Here is a 19,945-nt window from a genome sequence, read left to right as displayed (position 1 = left end):
CATACAATTTTTATTTGTCAACCGTATCTCAAAAAGCTGAAAGATAGCTAATATTATGGATAGTGATGAAATAACAGTGGCATTCAGATTTAATACAGAAAAACACAAGCATTTAGGATAGAGAAAAACTGGGAAAACACTAAATATCTTTCAATGGTAAACTGAACAAAGTGTGGTAGATTTATGTGATAAAATTTAAAAATGATTTGAAAATATTTAGTGATATGGCAAAATGACACGTTAACAAAACAGGATATTAAAAAGAATAAAAATATGATATCAGTGCTCTTAAAATGCATGCGTATGTGAGTGCCTATTTAGAAAAAGAACTAGAAGGAAAAGGGTGATAAAACTATTTGTTCTTTACATTTCTATGTTTTTTATAATTTTACATAAAAATTATGTATATTATATATGTTATATTTTATCTATCATATTATATTAATCTTTTATAATCAGAAAAACCATACACGTTATTTTGAAAAAGATATAAATACAAATTAATTCCAAAATGGCTCTCAAACGCTTGTAGTCAGTGTTAGAATGAACAGGCAGGATAAGCTGACATGAGGCCGCCTCGCTTCTCCATAATTCCCGAGAGACCATGTGCCACATGGGAGGGGCAGAGTGGAAACTGGTTTCTGTTGGCTACAGGGAGACTCCGGGCGAAAGGGGCTTTCACACTTGTATCTCCTTCTTCATTAATCCTGCCAATCTCCTGTCCCTTATCATAAAACATGATGGCTCTACCGAGGGGCCCTTGCTGGAAGGGGGCATGTTCCTTTCCTCTCTCTGGACCTCTGTGGAGGAAAGAGCTCCACCACTGAACATGGGCAAAGTCAGGTTTGGTAGAAGAACATGACAGATTCATGGACTGTTGTTTAGAAGTTCTATTGACTAAAGATTCTGTTAACAGGGAACGGTCTTCTAGAACTCAAATTTTTGTGCACTCTGAGGCAACAAAGTCAATCTCAAATCTGAACGTTGTGACTTTTTCTCTTTCCCTTTATTCCTTGTTTCCTTCATCATACTTCCTGTTCTGTCTTTTTCAAAGAGACTAACTTTGAACAGCTGTTGTCCTGTCCCCTTAGAATCACCGATTTGTACATGACCAGTGGCACTCCACAGCTCTACAACCACCAGGTTGTTTCCTTTAGAGCAGTGAATTGGGGAACTGTGAACACTTAGACAAGAGCCTACCTAAAGGTCCATTTTTGTATCTTATGCAGTCACTTTAAGTCATGCTTTCATTATTTGTTGATATGAGATAATCCCCAAGGACAAACTATCTCTTCTCCATAGACTGAAACATTCCCACAATGCCAGGCTAATGCAGGGGAAGGTCTGGACTGGCCAAAGACCCAGGAGGCCCAGGAGACTGATGTGAAGGTCACCAGGAAAGAGCCCATGCAAATGATTCCAAACTTTGGTCTGTATTAAAATCTTTTGCGGAATGTGAAACAAATGAAAATCCCTGGATCCCGTTCACGGCCTTTTATCACAAATATTACTCCATCCACTCACTAATACAGTGTTTCTAAGATCAGCCCAGGCAACCTGCATCAGAATTACCCATTTGCCAAAAAAAAAAATACAGCTTACTTTCTTCACAAAATATATCTGGTGTCTTCTAGACACTCTCCATTTTATTGTTTTAATTAAAAATTATTTAAATTAAAATTGTTTAATTTCTGTTACTAATCTAGGAACCTAACAATTGCAACAATCTACCTAAAATTCAAATATGGTAATTGCCGTAGGGACCATATATGTTTTTCAGTGGTTTCCAACCTGTTTTGTCTCACGGCACACTTGAACCTATAGTTAAACATCCATGGCACACTTAAATTATGTTGAGCAAAAAAAAAAAAAAAAAAAAAAATGGAATATACTTACTGTGCTTTGAGAAAGTAATTTAATTAACGATCTTTACAAATTTTTCACAGCATACCAGCGTGCCGAAAGGCACACCAGTTAAACATCTCTGTGTTATTCTAAACTGTCCCCATACATTGACAGAGTATTATTCACTTAGTGAAACAGAGTTGACCTGCGGGTCTTCTTGTCCTTATTATCTAAAGTTGAAATCACGTATTTACATGGAGATTTTCTTGCAATATTCTGAGTCTACTCATGGTCTTACTTTTTCCCCATCTGGGTTTCTGACCTTGAGGCTGCACTGAGGGAATTTTACTCTCCTTTTTTTCAGACTTCCTCATTCATTTTTTTCTAATCTCTATTCCATCCCCCCTTCTCCCTCTGTCCCCAATTCCTTTTTCCATAACTTTCACCCAGACCCATCTATTTCTTCTCCTTTTCCTCCGGGCCGTCTAACGTTATGTCTTAACACCTGTGACTGTAAGTATCAATATCTGTACCGGTCAACTTCAAGTGACTAGAATTTGTTTCTAGAAGGTGGGCTTCTGTGAAAGCATCACAGTGTCGTGAGCTCCAACTTTGTTCAAAGCAGGTCCTAAAGCCAGAGCGAGGAGATGATGTGATGTTTTCTGTAGAGCACAGTGACAATCTGGTAAGTGACCCGACTGCCCACGGCGGGGTGTCCTCCTTCTGACTGCCCCAGACTCCACCTTCCCCACTGCCACTTCCCAGACTTACCTTAAGCTCTGCAACACACATCAGGTAAAGGCATCGACTGTGAAGCTCTTATTTATCTGTTGAGACTTTCTGTCTGTAGCTTCTCTCAATGTGTAACATCTTCCAGAAAACAGATTTTACTATATCCTCGCTCTCCCCTTCAGCTAAACATCATCTCTTTCTGAAACCTCCTGTCTCGCTTTATCTATGTTTCTCTTATGGAGCTTACCACAGTCTGCCTTGTATCTTTTATATGCCTCTCTCCTTGGCTAAATTAATAGTTTTGATAAAGGCCAGGACCATCTCTTCTTTTGATCGCCTCTGAATTTTGTAAAATACAGTCATTCAGTGAATGATTTTCAACTGAGCTACATGGCAATGCCAAGCAGGAGCAGATATCTTGCCTTGACTGGCTAGAGTTGCCAAGAACAGATTAATTTGTAAAATCAAGGTAGATATTCACAAGCAGAGAAATCTGGGAAGGTGAGGTTACAGGGAGTATGCAGTTTGTGAATAAGTGTCAGAGTTGGAGCTGGTCCCAGGACTGGCACAGTGACCTTTTCTTTGGGGGCACAAAAGAAAGGCAGGTTAGGTTGTTTCCATCGTCCTTTATAAGGCAGCTATCAGAGGCTGAAGGTTTCTGCCCTATTTTAGAAATCTGTGTTTATTTTTTTAAAAGAGTGAAGATAGTGTAGCTTGATGGCTGAAACCTGGGTCTGGGTCAAACGCAGGCCCATTCCTGACTGCGGGAGACCTTGTGGGCCTCTGGTCCTGGTGTGTTGCACTAACTCCTCATGTCTACATCCAGTAGCAACGCATCATGGCTGTTGAAACATTTCTAGGTTCCCTTAAATAAATGAAGAAAATAGGAACATTGCTTGTGTTCCCAAGAAATAGCCATGAACACTCAAGCTTAGAAAGAAGAAACAAGATGTAATCAGAGAATTGAAATGTACAGTTTCTCCACTAGATAGCAGACTAGGACAGAGGAATGTTAGAAGCTGCTCCTGTATTTACCGAGGAAATGGTTCCTCTGCTCTGTCAGTTCCTATTTTCCCTTTACTACACCAAATGTTTCTCATGTGATCAGACCATTCACATGTAAAAATCTGATAAAACCTGAAATATAAGTAGTCGGTTGATTTCATTTCATTAATCTGAAATTCTGTTATAGTTCTTTTCATTAATGAATTGCTTCCATTTTTAAAAATTTTTTGCCCAAATTGTTTTTTATTTTTTAAAAAGCAAAGTATTAGGAATAGTTTATTCTGGAACTCTGATAGTGACACTGGGTGACATGTTAAGTCTTTCCATTGATACTGATCTGTGTTACATTAAGACGATGGGTAACCATGAGAGTTCTACTCAGCATTTCTTTCAAGTTTCTGTGTGTGTGTGCGCACAGGTGTGTATACAAACATATGCATGAATATATACACACTTCATGCTTGTACACACCATACGTATATAATGTGTACGATATACGTCTATATATGGCAACACATTAAATGTTTAAGAACAAACACTCTGGAGCCAGACTCCCTGGGTTTAAACCTGAGCTTCTAGGCTGGGACACTTACTTACAGTTCTCTGTCTCAGTTTCTTCATCTGTAAAATGGACATAACAATGACACCCATATTATATAGTAACTGCACAGATTACAGGATTTAATGTTAGTGATGGTTATTTATGAACGTGTAGAAAAACCCATTGGTTCCATCATTTATGTTGCTACTTTTATTTGGTAAATAACACTTCCTACCTACCCAATGTAGGAGTTCAGATTTTTTGGAGGTGCCATCATGTTGGATTGGCATTGATGTGGATTCACTTTTGTTACATACATGATTCACCTCAGTAATCGGAGTGCTGTACTGAACGTGCCAGTCATGATTTCTGCTGTTTGGGAACTTAGTTCTTATAGAGACAGGAGAAATTATGTGCACTTTTCTTCTTCTCCTGGCCCTCCTCATTTAGAAGAATGTGAGGAATGGAAAGATGTATCAATTAGAAATTCAGTTCAGTGATCATTTACCAAAAAAATAGTGGTTTAACAAATAGAGAATAATTTTTTTCACAAAACAAGGACACAGCCAGGAGGTAGGAGGCTGATAGAGCTGGCTCAGTGGCACCTCTGTCATTACTTTGTCCTTCTCCTCATGGCCACAAGATGGCTGCTGCACCTCCAGGCATCACACTCTGTGGAGCCACCCAGGGGGTAGGGAAGGAGGAAGGATGGTAGACCAGCTGTGTAAGTTCTTCTTATCTGGAGGAGCAAAAGCCTGCCGGAACTCTGACTGCCTCCCTTGCTAGAAGACTTAGTTCTAATTTCCAGAACAGTGTTACAGGGTCATCATTAGCTGAAAAAGCATTTATAATAAAACATGAGAGAAGGAAATAGGCTGGTAATGATTTGGAATCAACCAATAAATAAACCTTCTGGACTAAGCTTTTGTCTTGGCTTTGCATTTGTGTTCCTCCTCAAATTCTTCCTATTGCCTCCCCCAACCCTATTCTCCTCTTTGTCTGGAAGGAGCTAGAATTGAGAAAAATAATAATATGGAGATATTTCAGGAAGTAACATTTGCCTTATGAGAAGTTATGAATGTACAACGGAGGAAAGAGCCTAGGAGGATATTTTTTATAAGAGCAGAGAGAGATCAAAGGAAAAAAGGTAAAGCCGGTTTCAGCTTTCTCCCGGGGGTTAATTCCACAGGCACTACCTTTGCTGGAGGCAGAGCTAATCTTATTGCCTCTGAAATGAAGTACCACAGACAAAAGGGTTTCCTACAGATCATTTAATTACAGATTAACGTAGGGAGGGAGATGCTGTCTATTTCCACGTAACATAGAGAGGGAGATATTGTTTATTTCTGTGTCTACAGAGCAAACAAGGCATTTGTGACATTCACAAGCTATTTTAAAATGACACCTATTCAAATGTCACCTATTTCATAAATCTTTAATGAGTTTTTTTGTTTACTTAAAAAAAAGAATTATAGCTTTGTATACAATTTCATGCTCCGATCATTAGACAACCAAAATTCCCCTGCACAGACCAGCCTTCTTGGCTCACCTATTTCCCTGCTCTCTCCTCTCTTCATTGGGTCAGCTGTCAGGTGGCTCTCCTCTATGGTGACCCACAGATGGCTAGCCCTTCACACCGCGACCCTTCTGTGAATGCCTCATGGACTAGTCACCGTCACTGTCACTTGAACTGCCACTGTCAGATGACTCACTGCTGCCATCCTTTCCAGGGGAGCTAAGCCCCCTGTACGAGTGGGGTCTCCTGTAACCCCTGGTGCCTTTCCTTTGGGGTATACCATTGTTTCTCACAGAATTATTTTGTCTGTGGGGTGCATAATGATGCTTTCTGCTGTGTGTTATATCCCTGTCATGATCCGGGCCATAATGGGATCCTATTTCATTTTTAACTTCATTATCAAGGCCATGAGAAGGAACAAGCTGGCCCTGATTCTTGCCCTTACCAGAAAATCTTTGCTTCTCATTTATACTTGCTTGGTTCCTACTAGAATGTTCTGTACCCTTTCTAGTACTACCTTTGCCATTTTTAGGGATTTCATTATAATTGGAACTTCCGGTTACATCCCTACCGCCTTCTTTTCTTTTCTCCTGTGAGGGCGTCTGAGGGTAATGAAACTCTATTTTCCCTTGGTGAGCATTTTGGCTGCCAGCATCCACTCTGTTTCCTTCTTTTCCAGGGAGTTCCTTAAAGTTGGTACTACCTATGATGTCGTTACTGCCCTCTACAAGACTGATATCAACAGCATCTGGCTGTCTTGCTGTCTCATCCCTGGTTCCAATAGCATTGCCGCCATGTTCTTCTCTCTCTGGGATCTCATTATGACCTGGCCCTCTTGTGTCAGGAGTGAGAGTCTCAGCTTCCCCTGTGCCTGAAACCCTGGTTTGAATATCCACGCCTTCCACGTCAGGACCAATGGCTCCTCCTTTACCAGAAATGTCCTGAAAAGGTTGGCCATCTCCACTGAAAGAAGAGATATCATTGTCTCCTCTTTCTTGAAGATCTGAGTAACCACTGCCTTCAAAATCACTGGGGATTCTTTTGACTTTTGAGAGATGTTTCAGGGAGCCAGTGTTATGTTGGATATGATGACTGCTTTTGGCTTTTACTGGACTATTCTGGACTTGGGAATGTCTTTGAGCATTCTTTTTATCTTTTGAGTGGGCTTTAGCATAGTTCACACCTGCTGCAATCTTGTGTAGAACATTCCTAGGTTTGTTCTTTTTGTTTGCTTCCCCTAAGAGTTTCATCACAGTCACTGGACCCTTTACAGGCTGCATATTTTTTCTGATGAGAGCTGCACTATATTCCTCCTGGTCATGTAGTCTGCTGACACCATTATCTCCATCATCAGCTTCATTATTCCCAGGTGACTCGAGATACATGGACATCTTTAGGTCATGGTGGACATTCTCTTTGTTACTAATACTGTAGTCTTCATTCAGTGTCTGTCTATTTGCAAAAAGACTTGAAGATTTACTACTTTGGTTATTTTCATTGGATTCAGAAAAGGACACATTTTTCTCTCTTTTGTGGGCAATATTTTCTTTAGGTGATGGCTCTTGATTTCTTCTATTAGCAGAATAATGAAGAGTGATATTGTGCTTGTTTTTTTCTTCCTGCTAAAGTACAATTTGCAAGTGATTATTTTATGTAAAATTTTCAAAAATCTAGCAATTCTTAGGCAATATTAATTCTCCCCCTCCCCTATATTTAATGAAAACTGTCTATTAACTCAATAGAGGTTTTTTGGTAGAGGTCATTCTGGAATGGCCACAGGTTTCAGGAGAAAAAAGAATGAACTTGAAGAATGTGTGTGATGTGTAAGATTCAGATGTATTGGAGGGAAATGGCAAGGATATTTTAAGAATAAATGGCATATTCAATTGTTTGGAAACAGGAAACAATGGAAAGATGATATGAATAAATCTGTATGGCTGGTGGAGAGAAATTCCTAAAGAGAAGAATGAGAAATAAATTTGGAAATGTAGATTAGGGCCTGATTTTGAAGGGGGGATCTGAATTTAAGGAAAACATGATTAAAGAGGGTGCTCTTTCCTCATCTTTGGACTAGTAAGTCATTGCAATTGAAATGGAGTTCATATTTTTAAATTAATAATTTAATTTAAAATTAATTTAAAAATTAATCTCTCTCTTTCTCCTCCTACTTGCCCCCATCATCAGAGGTATCCATCTGTCTACAGGAAGAATTTTTCTTTTATTTCCTTTCTTCTTTCTTTTTCTTTTTTTGTTTTTTGCAGAAAATTCAGGAAAATCTACAAATAGAAGAATCTAGGTAATATTCAATTTCAGATATTTAAACAAAGGATCTTGCAGCATTTTGAAATTCCAGCTATTGTCTGAAAAAGGGTTCACTAATGACATTTTCTTCCCCTTTGTCATCTAATAAGGGCACTTGGCATTTATCGGAATTATGTGGAAGTCTTGCTAAAACAGAGATTGTTGGACCCAAAGGCCTGAGTTTCTGATTCAGTAGCTATGGGGCGGGGCTCTAGAATTGGCATTTATGATAATCTCCCAGATGAAGCTAAGGCTCCGGGTCAGAGACTTCATTCTGAGAAGGACTATTCTAGACCATAAATTGAAGTAACAAAGGTCCAGGAAAGAAAAGTCCGTGGGAGAAAAATGGGATGAAAAAGAGAAAGTGGGGGAGGCAGAGGAAAGTGCTTATGTCTGTATCTTGATTTATCCTTTTTGGGCAAGATCAGCTTCAAGGCCTGGGCTCTGCTAGCCTGGGGTACAGCCAGGATTCGGTAAGCTTGGCAGAAACAACGTGGGCAGGGAGAAGGGGGAGCTGAGACTGACTCTGCCCTGTGCCACTCACTATGTCTCTGTGGCATAGGCTAGGCATAGAAACGTTTGACAGTCTGATGGGAGCTTTCCAGAGCATGTCACCATAGAGCAGCGGTTCTCAACCTGTGGGTCACGACCCCTTTGGGGGATCGAATGACCCTCTCACAGGGGTCGCCTAATATCAGATATTTACATTACTATTCATAACAGTAGCAAAAATACAGTAATGAAGTAGCAACAAAAATAACTTTATGGTTGGGGGTCACCACAACATGGGTCACCCTGGGGGGGGTCACCCTGTATTAAAGGGTCGTGGTATTAGGAAGGTTGAGGACCACTGCCACAGAGGAAGTGAGGAGGCTTTAAAAGGAGAAACTTACAGGGAACATATGTGGGACAAATGTGAGTCAATCAAACTATAAAGAGTTTTTAGAGTCCTTTAAAGAGGACTCTAAAATTAGGATACAGCAGGAAAAGCAGCACACAGGAGGTGAAGCAACATTGCCCCAAGCACATCTGACTCAGAATCCCCTCCGCTCCTGTGTAATGATGTGCGATATGTACTGGATGGGATAGCCCAGCCCTGGATGTCATCTTAGTGCAGGGAGGGGGAGTGAGGATCTGAGTGTTTTTATCTAAAAGACACTGAAGAATTTATTTAATGAACTCCTTACATTATTAAGTAATCTGACATTTCAACAGACTGAATCTGCACCCTCCCTTGCCCCTCTGTTAACACAGGGGTAAGAGCTCTTGAGCAACAGGACAGTTACAGAGTAAAGGACGAGGATGTACTTTCTTTTCACCTTTCAGTTGTAGTGAGCTAGAACCTACCACATCACTACACAGGCCTTTGAACTGGTGAGTAATGTGAAATCAACATGAGAGATAGTCACGGAGGGGCTGGGACATGTAAGAAGTGGTGCTTGGTGCTACCTGTTCTGAGTAATCCCTGGTGACCTATGGATTGGCAAAGGCAGCAGGCCTAGCAGGGTAAAAAGGGCTGGGGCAGAGCTGTGAGGCATAGACCTCATTTCCACTGGGGTTTGCAAAGACAAAAGGCATACAGGAGACTATAGGACCTGGGATGCCAGAGTGAAGGATTTGGTTTCATCTTGTAGAGTATGAAGAGCTTGTGAAATTTCAGAAGAGATTAACAAAATGAAAATCAGAGCTTGGCGCCCATAGCACAGTGGTTATGGCGCCAGCCACATACACTGAGGCTGGCGGGCGGGTTCGAAACCGGCCCAGGTCAAACAACAATGACAGCTACCACAAAAAAATAGCCAGGCATTGTGACAGGCGCCTGTAGTACCAGCTACTTGGGAGGCTGAGGCAAGAGAATTGCTTAAACCCAAGACTTGGAGGTTGCTGGGAGCTGTGTTGCCCATAGCACTCTACTAAGGGCAACAGAGACTCTGTCTCAAAAAAAAAAAAAAATGAAAATCAGGAGTTTAGAAGCAACAGTAGTAAGAAAGAACAGTTAGGAGACCTTTGTAATATCTAGGAATGAAATGTAATCACTTGGGTTAGGATTAAGCCAAAGAAAGACATTACCAAGTATAAAACCTTCTTATTGGTTCCCAAATAGAAGAAGGCTTAATAACTAAAATGAATTAGAATGTTGACATGTAAAAATGAAGACAGGATGAAAAAGATAATGACTGTAATATTAGGCATATTGATGTTAAGGGAATATCCGGTTAGAGATTTGGAGTTGGGTATCACAGACTCTCAGGGCTCACCCAGCACAAGTCCTTCCCAGTTTTCATAAACTAGGGTCAACCCCACATTATTGGCCTAACTGCTTATTACTTTTCAGGCCAGATCTTTTCACCTATGTTTAGTTGTAATTTTTTTCAATTAAAAAATATTTTTAACCTGAAACTAGTATCTGTTTTTCTTGATGCAACAACTATTAAAGTTGAAACCCTTCCAGGGTTGAAAAACATTTAATTTTCCTCCAAACTCATGGGATGCTTTCCCCTCTACAGGTTAACACTTGTTCTTTTGTATGAGCTCACTGTGTTTAGACCCATCACTTGATAATGGATCCCTGTTAGTTTGTGGGGTCCCACATCAGCCCCAGACTTCGTTGTGGCCTGACCAGCTCAGAACGCAGGACATCCACAAGCTTCCCCATCCTGGCCGTAGCCCTGTTTTTACCAATATGGCTTAATTTTGTCCTTTTTGGCTACCACTTCCACCTGTTGGCTGGATATCTTCTTAGAAGTGTTAATTAAGGATGTGGATATCTTCTTAGAAGTGTTAATTAAGGATGTCAAAATAGGTAAGACTTCCTGGATGGAGAAAAAAGAGAGCAGTCAGCTGGGAGTTCTTACTATTGGAGCTAGTGTGCAGGGAAAATAGCAAAAGATAGAAAAGCTGGACTCAGGGAAGACAGGATCATAGGGTGCACAGAGAAATAACAGGCAGGGGTTGCCAGATGGTCTTTTGTAATCCCCCATTCCCAGGTTCATTGACAGTAGTTTTGCTGTGGAAAGAGCACATGTATTAGAATCAGAATCAGCCTAACGCAGCCATTTGTGAGCTCTGTGATCTTGGGAGCCTTATTTTACTTTTCTAACCCTCAGCTTTCTTAGCTATAAAGTAAGAAAAATGACACCTACCTTTCAGGATTGCTGGTAGAATGCAATGGTTTTATTAAATGATATAATGCATGTAAAGCATCTAGCACACCTATCATAAAACAAGTTCTGTATAAATGACAGTCACTATTATTTCACACAGCAGTCTAGGTAGCCCTGCACTGAATGGTAGTTTGCTCTTCTTCATGATGGTAGTAACAGCTGTTTGATTATCGGATGCACAGCTGTTCTCCCAGTCCCTGGGTTTCTCTAACACTGGTTGTAGTGGCAGATGGAGAACCTCTCTGTCCAGGTTCTGCCTGAATGGCATCCTCTGGCTGTGAGTACTGCAAGCTTGTAGCACCTGATGGTATATTGTCCCAAACAGATTCTAAATTTTAGCTGGGCTCTCTTTCTATCTCTGTCTTCCTTTCTTTCTTTTTTCCATTCCCAGACAGGAGTACTGTTCTACTCCAAGGACTGTTTGCTTTTATATATGTATTTTGTTAACTGTTGGAAGCAGTGGGGAAATTGAATCAGTTCACACTTGAATTTCAAAATAAAAATGGTTTATAGAAGAGCCCTCTACTTTTAAGAAGCTGCCTAATATGCAGTCTACATGAGTATTTTAAGGTATAATCGGAAGTGATTTATTTGTTAAAGTTGTGATACCATTTTTCACCAATTTTTTTATATTGGTGAGTATCTTCTGACAATAAATGAGATTTTTCCACAAGAAAAAAGAATAGAAATAAACTTTGTAGTGGTGCAGTATATTTCTAAATAAGAGGCATTTTAAACATTTGACTTATTTTAAGTCATTGAGTCTTGGAAAGTATTACTTTGACATTTGTGTTTTCCTCTGCAATTAAATCCATTTACTCATCGCTAATAGAACCTTTTGAATTAAACAGGTGGGTTAGAGACTCAATAAACTATAATAATCCCTTCCTATTTCTTTTCTATTCCTATGCTGAAGTGGGAAGTTTTGTTTTACTTTTGGTGTTTCCACTGCTTTTAAAAGAGAAGTACGCATACTAAATAGCTATTAGAAGACTCCTAAGTAGAGTTAAATACTCCTAAATACAGTTTAAAACAACTTTTAAACTGTAGTATGTGATGCTTAATCATTTGTACAAAGGAAAAAATAGGGACGGTGCCTGTGGCTCAAAGGAGTGGGGCGCTGGCCCCATATACGGAAGGTGGCGGGTTCAAACCCAGCCCCGGCCAAAAACAGCCAAAAAAAAAAAAAAGAAAATAGGAAAAGCTTTCTTTTTTTGCATCTGTTTATGTTAAATGATTTCTGGTGGCATCACTGACTGTATGGACAGTCCATGGACTACGCATTGGTCGGCTGTTCTGGTTTCCTCTGCTGTTCTGTCTCCATGTCTCAGCTCATATAATTTCTTTTCATGGAGAACGGCCTCTCCTACTCACTTCTGTTTGCTCAAATCCTACCCATCCTCCAAGGCCCAGCTCAATTACTTCCATTATGTAGCTTTCCCTGAACACCATGCCAGGAACTAATTTCTTTCTACTCCAAACTCCTAAGTAGATTTTTTCTTCTTTTTTGGGGGGGGGCGCGTCCCATTCATATAGTACTCCACATTCTGTCTTGATTTATAATAATTTTTGTTAAGTATCTTTTGTTTATTTCTTAACTCTAAGATCTTAAAAGGAAATAATTAAGTTCATTTGACATAACATTTACACAATAGAAAGAACTCAACATATATTTGTTAAATGAATAAATGTTAACTTGCTTGCATAAGCAGTTAGTTGTAGGGTTAGAGATGCCATCTAAATATATTGAGCAGAAGAAAAAAATATTGTGAAAGGAAACTACTACTTCTAAGGGGGAAATGAAGCCAGATTTGGAAAAAGCAAATAGTTCTTTTGCTGATGGTGTTTTCAGCTGTTACCAGCCCTTTGGTCAATTAGCCTGCAAGAAGGGACGGGATGAAAAGAATTATTTTTGTCCCGGCGACAAGGGCCTGATTCTTTCTCTTCTGAGCATCTGACACGGAGTCATCCATAGAATAAATTTAAGGGACACTAAAATGTGTCACTTTTAAGGCCAAAAAACCTTCTCCTATTAACTTTCCCCTGGTGAAATCCCCACCAGGGGATTCACAGGCAGAACATATGGTGGAATATGCTCAAAAAACCTCTTTATAAAAGATCAAACATTATTCAGAAGCGGTAACATAGCAGTTCCTGGGCATCTGGGGTCCACTAGAAACACACCTGCAGTAGCAGGTCCTGAGGCAGAGCAAGGTCCAGGCCATGGCATGGGGATCAGGAATGTCCAGAGCAGAGTTCTGCAGTGGAGAGGCTCAGGAGTTCAGGAGTGTGGGGGAAAGGGAAAGAAGCCGGCTGCAGACGGAGGCCCCAGAACAGGCAGAAGTAAGCTTCCCTTTCCTTCCAGGCTTTCCTAGTGTCAGTCCAGAGGTCGGTTCACGATAAGGACAGTCACTGAAACATTCAGCTAACCTTTGTGTCAGTTTAATTTTTCTTCCCAGGTGATGTATAAACATACTTAAAAACATAATACCCATGTTTCTCATGGTGACCCTTGTACATTATCTTAAAAACCACAACATTATATTAAGGTGGGTTTATCTTTTAGTAAGAAGTGTTCTGGCTCTCTTTTTAATAGTACGAGATTTTTTTTTTTTTAAACTTGGACACAGTCGAATCTGCCTCTGACAAATGGTAATACTTCCTATAACCACAGGGGGGCGTGGGTGAGCCAGGCCCTGAAGGTAACAGGCATCTCTAAATCTGTTTTCCCTAAGAGTGACTGTGGACTGCTTTCCCTCCCAGGGTGCATCAATTTTATTACCAAATGAAATTAAGCATTTGGAAATATTTTCAGATGGGAAAGGGAGAGGGGATTAGGAGAAAGGCAGGTTTTACAATATTTGTGTCTGATGTCCAATTGGCAAAATTCACAGCATGAACATTTAGGCTCTTAAATGTGCAGTTTTGGCCTTATAATTTTCAGCCAAGATAAAGAACAGAAGATTGTTAGTTCTTAGAACAGAATTTTCTAGAACTGTCAGGAGAAACCGCAATAGGCAGACATAAGCTGTGATTTGGTGACATGCAAACCTGAGAGGCTTTGTTTAACTTTCTGGATGCAGATGGAAAAGGAACTCCACGTAAACAGAATTTCCCACTAAGCCCTGTTAGCCACCTTCCCCTTTTTCTCTTTTTGTCACTCTCAGAGAATAATGTTTGTCGTGTGAATAAGGGCAGAAACATTGTTTGCTAGTAACGATACTCTAGAATTCTTACTCCTCTGGATGTTGCCTGGCAAACTCCTGTTTCATTTGAAGGAAGAAACCACGTGGACGAGAAACTCATCTCTATTCAGGAAGCCTTTCTCTTTTCAATCACCCTTTGTGGAAATTAACAATACCTGGTTCAGTAGGAAGTACCAAAACTATGTTGCATGACCTTACACTTCTAATCTGAGTGCCCAAGACTGTTCTGACAGTTAAAATATTCTCCTATTGACTTTTTTCTTTACAGAGCTGAAAAAGAGTTATTTGAGAAGACTAATTCTGTTTACCCGCTGCTCTTCCACACACCCTTGCTTAGTTTTCTCCGTCTGTGGTTGAAATGTCTGAAAGGAAACAAGAAACAAAACTTCACCAAATATAACATCTTTCTTTTCCAATAACTTCTTCAAACAACCAATGTTTCATTTCTTTTTCTCTCACTGGGTTGTATTAGTCAATGTGGAAAATTATTCTTAACCAAAAAGAGATGGAGGCACTGCTCACTTTTAATATTTATTTCAATAATACGGAAGATGGAGACAGTGCTCCCTCCATTACAAAGACGGAATTAAGCTCACAGAACTACCAAGTGGGTGTGGTGGGGGAAGAGAGGGACTCTGAGTGAAGGAGCTTGGTGTCATTGGTATCCACTGGGAAAAAACCCAGCACACTGGAAATTGTTAAATATAAGTTAAATATAAGTGACCTAAAATCAGAGTTAAAGGATGTGGACTTTATATGCACATTGATTAGATAAATTCAGTAATTGTTATATTGAAATAAAATATGAGGGTGCTGGTGGCCCAGCAAGAGTAAAACCCTAACCATTCACGTAAGGGGTTGGTTCACCCCTAAGGGTAAAACCTTCCTGCTTCCAGTCACCTGGCTGGACATTTGGTTCAGGAAAGAGAAAATAGAGGTGGCCAGCAGATTGAGACAAATTCTTTTTTTTTCTTTTTTTTTTTAATTTGACATAAAAATGTCAAAATTTCTTGAGGGTACCTAGAGGTGAGAGGTAGCTATTGAAGTGGAGAATGGCCCAGAACTAAAAAAAAATAGACCCCTGCAGCTCGTCCCAGGTTTTGGCCTAAAGTTGATATATCATAGGCAAGAACACAGAATGAGACCCGAGAATCCTGGAGCAAGTTTTCTGTGAAAGGAATAAACATAATAACTTTCTTGTTCTCAGTATTTATATTTCTCTATTTCATTTCCAAATTCCTAGCCCATGTCAGATGTGGAACTGGTTCCTCTTTGACTTTGCGCTGCCGTGGAAGCAGGCACCATGGTGGGTTGCTCTATCAGAGAGAGACTCTCTTAAGGGAAAGATGAAATAAAAAGACAAATGGTATGGGGGCCGCTTAGTCCAGCTGTCTCAATTACCAAGAGAGCGTGCTTCCTGAATAAGCCTTAAAGTTCTGTACTTGGTTTTACACAGACAGGTTGTTCCCAGCAGGAATACTCCTGCTTGCTCTCGGATCCAGTACTCTCCAGCCCAGGAATCTGGGCTGATTCCTGCAAATCGCATTTCCCAAGCTCCTTGCCGTCTGGCTTCAGTCTGACTTTGGCTGATGGAGTCTTGGCCTGGGACTGGAGGATAGAAGGAGAAGAAGCCATGGTGTGTTCCTCCCCTGCTTTCTGTCTTAGGGGCCACACCTCCAGAACTGGGTCTGACTCCTTTGTGGTCTTAGTCCCCAGAGGAGACTGGAGACCCACCTCCTGCTTTCCCTTCCAACCCGAGGGGTGGTAATAATTTCAGTCTTTGGGTGCCCTCATCACAGCCGATTTGCCCTTTCTGTCCTTCCTGTACTTTATGGCTAGTTCTCCAAATACAATCCCTCTACTGAACTCTCTATGGTGGATTATCTTTTCCTGACTGCACTCTGGCTGAAAAAATCATCTTAGAAATATAAACTCAAAAGTTTAGAAACTCCATCTCCTTAGCTGAACTCCAAAGCATATCTGCCTAATATGTTCTGTTTCATTCTAGAAACAAGCAATAGTTTGTCAAAACCCCTGATAGTAAACTGCTTTGTAGCAATAATCTCATCTGAGTCCTCAGTAACCCCTAAGAGATACACAGCTGGTCATGGTAGTGGGAGAAGAGAAGATATTTTCATCTAAATCCTCTGTCTCAAAGTCCCAGAGTTAAAATAATAAAAAAATTAAATGATTAAACACGAAAAAACATTTAGTAATAAGAGAAAATGTTCCTGAGGTTTCTATTAAGTATCTTCAGGGCATATTTTATAATTACATTCTGTATTGCATTTCTTTCTGATGTTGATTCTTCTACGATTTGTGAATATAATAAGCAGGGTGGCTGGTGGGAGGAGGGAGGGCAATTGGCTGGATCGCACCTAATGTGCACAATGTGAGGGAGTTCGGCACGCCCCCTGGTGTTCAACTACAACCTGAACTTCACGTTAGAAGTAAAAAAATGTAACCTAAACATATGTACTCTCATATTAATATTAAATAAACAACCAGCAAACAAACAAAAATGTAGACCCTTGCATCATTCTTTAAAATATCAAAACAGTGAAAATAGTTTTGGAAACAAGTCTGTAAGAAGAAGAAAACGTAAAAGTGAATGAGACAGACAGACAGTCACTAAGCTAAAGGAAGAAAAGACAGTCTGGGGTATTTGGCTTCTTCTCACAGAACACACATGCGCACACAGGTGTATGAAAGACACAATTGACGGTGTAGAGTACCTTAGTGCGTGTGTAGTTCATGACTTAGTGTGACGTGTAGCAAAGTTTTTCTACACAAATTGCATATTGATGAATATTAATTGAATTGTACTACCCGATAAAAATCTTTCATTTTTTTCCATTTTTAAATTATTTGGAATTTGGTTTATGATTAATTCCAAGACATATTCAAGTGACTCAGTATACACTAATTTCTTAACCACAAATCTATCATCAAAGAATATAGGCAATTGCTAAAATAGGATCTCTATACACACGAGAAAACATCCCATTTAACCATTTGCAGTTCCAAATGTTGCCTCCCTGTCCTTGCCGAGCTTCCTTCATTTGAAATCTGCGCCCCTCCCTTCTCCAGTCACACTCTCTCAGTGTCTGTCCCCTGCCTGCATGTGCCCTGCAATGGAGGTGGCACTGTCCACCTCTGGGGAGGAAAGCTGACCCCCCTCTTGTGCCCAGTGGTCATGGATTCAATGTCAACACAGCACATTCACTGCAGAATGGCCAGGGAGATCCCCTCCAATGGCTCCTTGGAATGTATTGCTCAAAATAAAATCCTCAGCTGTTGGCCAGAGCTGGGTGGGGGAGACTCCGCCCCACTGTGGTGCCTGAGTGTGTGCCTCCGGCCCTGATGGTCAGGTCAAGTGCAGCTGGTCTGACAGATGTCAGGGGTGAGCTGTGCAGCCTCCCAGGATGGAGGACATGTGTACTGTGACAGGGACATACTTCCTCAACTTCTGCCGTCCTCACAGAGGACCTGGGTCACCCCTGTAGATCTGGTTGCCTGAGGACCTGTATTTCAGTGCGATTGGTGATGGAGTAAACACTTGTTTCCATGGTTCTCCAGCTGAAAAGGTTACTCAGTAGCTAGGATGCTGTTCAGACATTATCTGATTAGCACTGTGTTTGCAGTGCAGAAAATATCTGTGACAGTCAGCACTTTCACAAGACAATTTGGCTAATTCACATCCTGAACACTCATCTGGGTGAGGCACAGGGAAGAAGAGGTACAGAAGGAAATAGGAGCTTGCTTTGGTTTAAGTTAGGGGTCCTACACCCCAACCTTGGCCTCTCTGATGAGCAGAAACCATTAGCAGGGTTCCACGGCACTGGGGTATTGCGAGAAATACAGAAAAGTTCTCATCTTTTTGCATTGTCATCAATTTATAACATCTAGTTGGTTACCCTTAAAACATTGATGCCAAAATTCTTAAAGGTGTTAGTAATAACACTGAAATGCTCTTTGGACATGTTGTAATGTCTTTGGGTATCACTCATTAGTGTCAGCTGATTTGAAATGCTGTGGCCAACTTTCGTTTTTTCAAAAATATTGGTTTTGGTCTTTTAAATGTAACATGGCATCCCATAATTTAGCGCATGTGTAATGCCAGCCTCCTCCGTGGCAGGCATTTGTGTTGAGGACTGGATGCTTTCCATTCGCTTGGTACTTTATTGTAACTGAGTTAGGTCAATGTCACTAATTTATATAGACATTGCTTTAAAAAAACAGAGCGAGAGATTACATATGAAACATGTAATTCATTTATAAATGAATTCGTAAATGCTTACTGCTGCTGCCCAGGCCACACTGAAAAGGAGCAGTCCCACACAGACAACTTGCATCTTTGAGAATTTCTGTGAAAAGACAATAATGTTTTACCCTAAAGCACTGCTGAGGATGAACTACAGTCATAAGAAGAAATGAAACACAGGGGTGTATTATTAAACTTCCTTCCCCCAGCAGTGTATTTCCCTTTGTTATATATATGTATAAACTGTGCATGATTTATTTATATCCAAGTGCTGATATTTTAATCTCAGACCTTTTATCTGTCTAATTATTCCAATGTGAGAATGAAAATTCTTTAGCACCACTGAAATAAAGTCAGTTGATCCAAATGGATTATATAGACACATGTATTTGCTCCATCATCAGGCCTAATTTTCTCCTCTTTAGAAAGAGATCGTTTACCTTAATTTTTGGTATAATTCAAAATAATATTCAGTTAATGGGGCAGTGCATAACAGACTCTAAGTCTGTGGAGGTAGCAGATTCCACTGAGGGGAATGAAATCTTATCTGCCTCCTGACTGGTGCCCCCAATATAGGTCCTCATATTCACTACAAATGTGTCTGAATTAGCGGCCCTCAATGAACTGGAGAGTGAAACAATTTATGCAATCCTTGTATTAGTAGCTAACATTTAGTGAACACTTAAATGAACCATGAAATGTTTTAAGAATTTGTATGTACTCAAATTATTTGAGCCTCACAACAACCCCGTGGTTGTTCCATGGATCTGGATAGACAGAGGAAGGTCAGATAACTTGCTCCACAATTCACAGATATCAAGGGGCAAAGTCTCTATAGAGCCAGTGATCTCAATGAACCCTCTATGCCACCTTAAATAATTTTCATGGTACAGAAAAACCTATGTGTAGTTGACATCAAAACAAATAATATTTTATATCAGGCTCCACAAAATAATGTTTAAAATACCAACACTTATTTCTGACTAAAGGCACAACTTTATAAAGTGATCCAGTGAGTTCACTTAAGTCAAGTAGCCATTAGATTGAAAAAAAAGTCAATATAGCTCTGGACTCCCAATCTGTAGGTTTTGACGAACATTAAGAACTTTACTGACTTCCCTGGAGGTATATAGCAACCCATATAAAAATATTATCATACCAGGCTTTGAAATGACTTGAAGGAAAAAACACTTCATGGAAAAAATTATCTAAATATTCTTGCAATCTTTAAACATTTCAAGGTAGAAACTTTCATTAGGAGAAATAAATATAACTATTAAATATATTCTAAAATCATAGGCTATTCTCTTCTAAGGCAATTCAATTTTAAGGATCTTAATTCTAACTTAATTCTAATTAAATCTGATAATT

The 19,945-nt window shown here is 40.0% G+C and overlaps 1 protein-coding gene across 1 annotated transcript; it reads right to left on the bottom strand.

The window, feature by feature from the left end:
• Positions 1–5,643: 5,643 nt before the first annotated feature.
• Positions 5,644–18,665, bottom strand: MEPE (matrix extracellular phosphoglycoprotein). The gene is given in 4 exon segments (XM_053595682.1): positions 5,644–7,261; positions 13,535–13,627; positions 14,619–14,672; positions 18,612–18,665. Coding segments are annotated over 4 exon segments (1,674 nt in total). The 3' UTR covers positions 5,644–5,788.
• Between the last annotated feature and the right edge of the window lie 1,280 nt (positions 18,666–19,945).

Source organism: Nycticebus coucang, chromosome 1 (assembly GCF_027406575.1).
Source record: "Nycticebus coucang isolate mNycCou1 chromosome 1, mNycCou1.pri, whole genome shotgun sequence".
Taxonomy (NCBI): Eukaryota; Metazoa; Chordata; class Mammalia; order Primates; family Lorisidae; genus Nycticebus; species Nycticebus coucang.
This window is presented reverse-complemented; position numbering and strand designations above follow the sequence as displayed.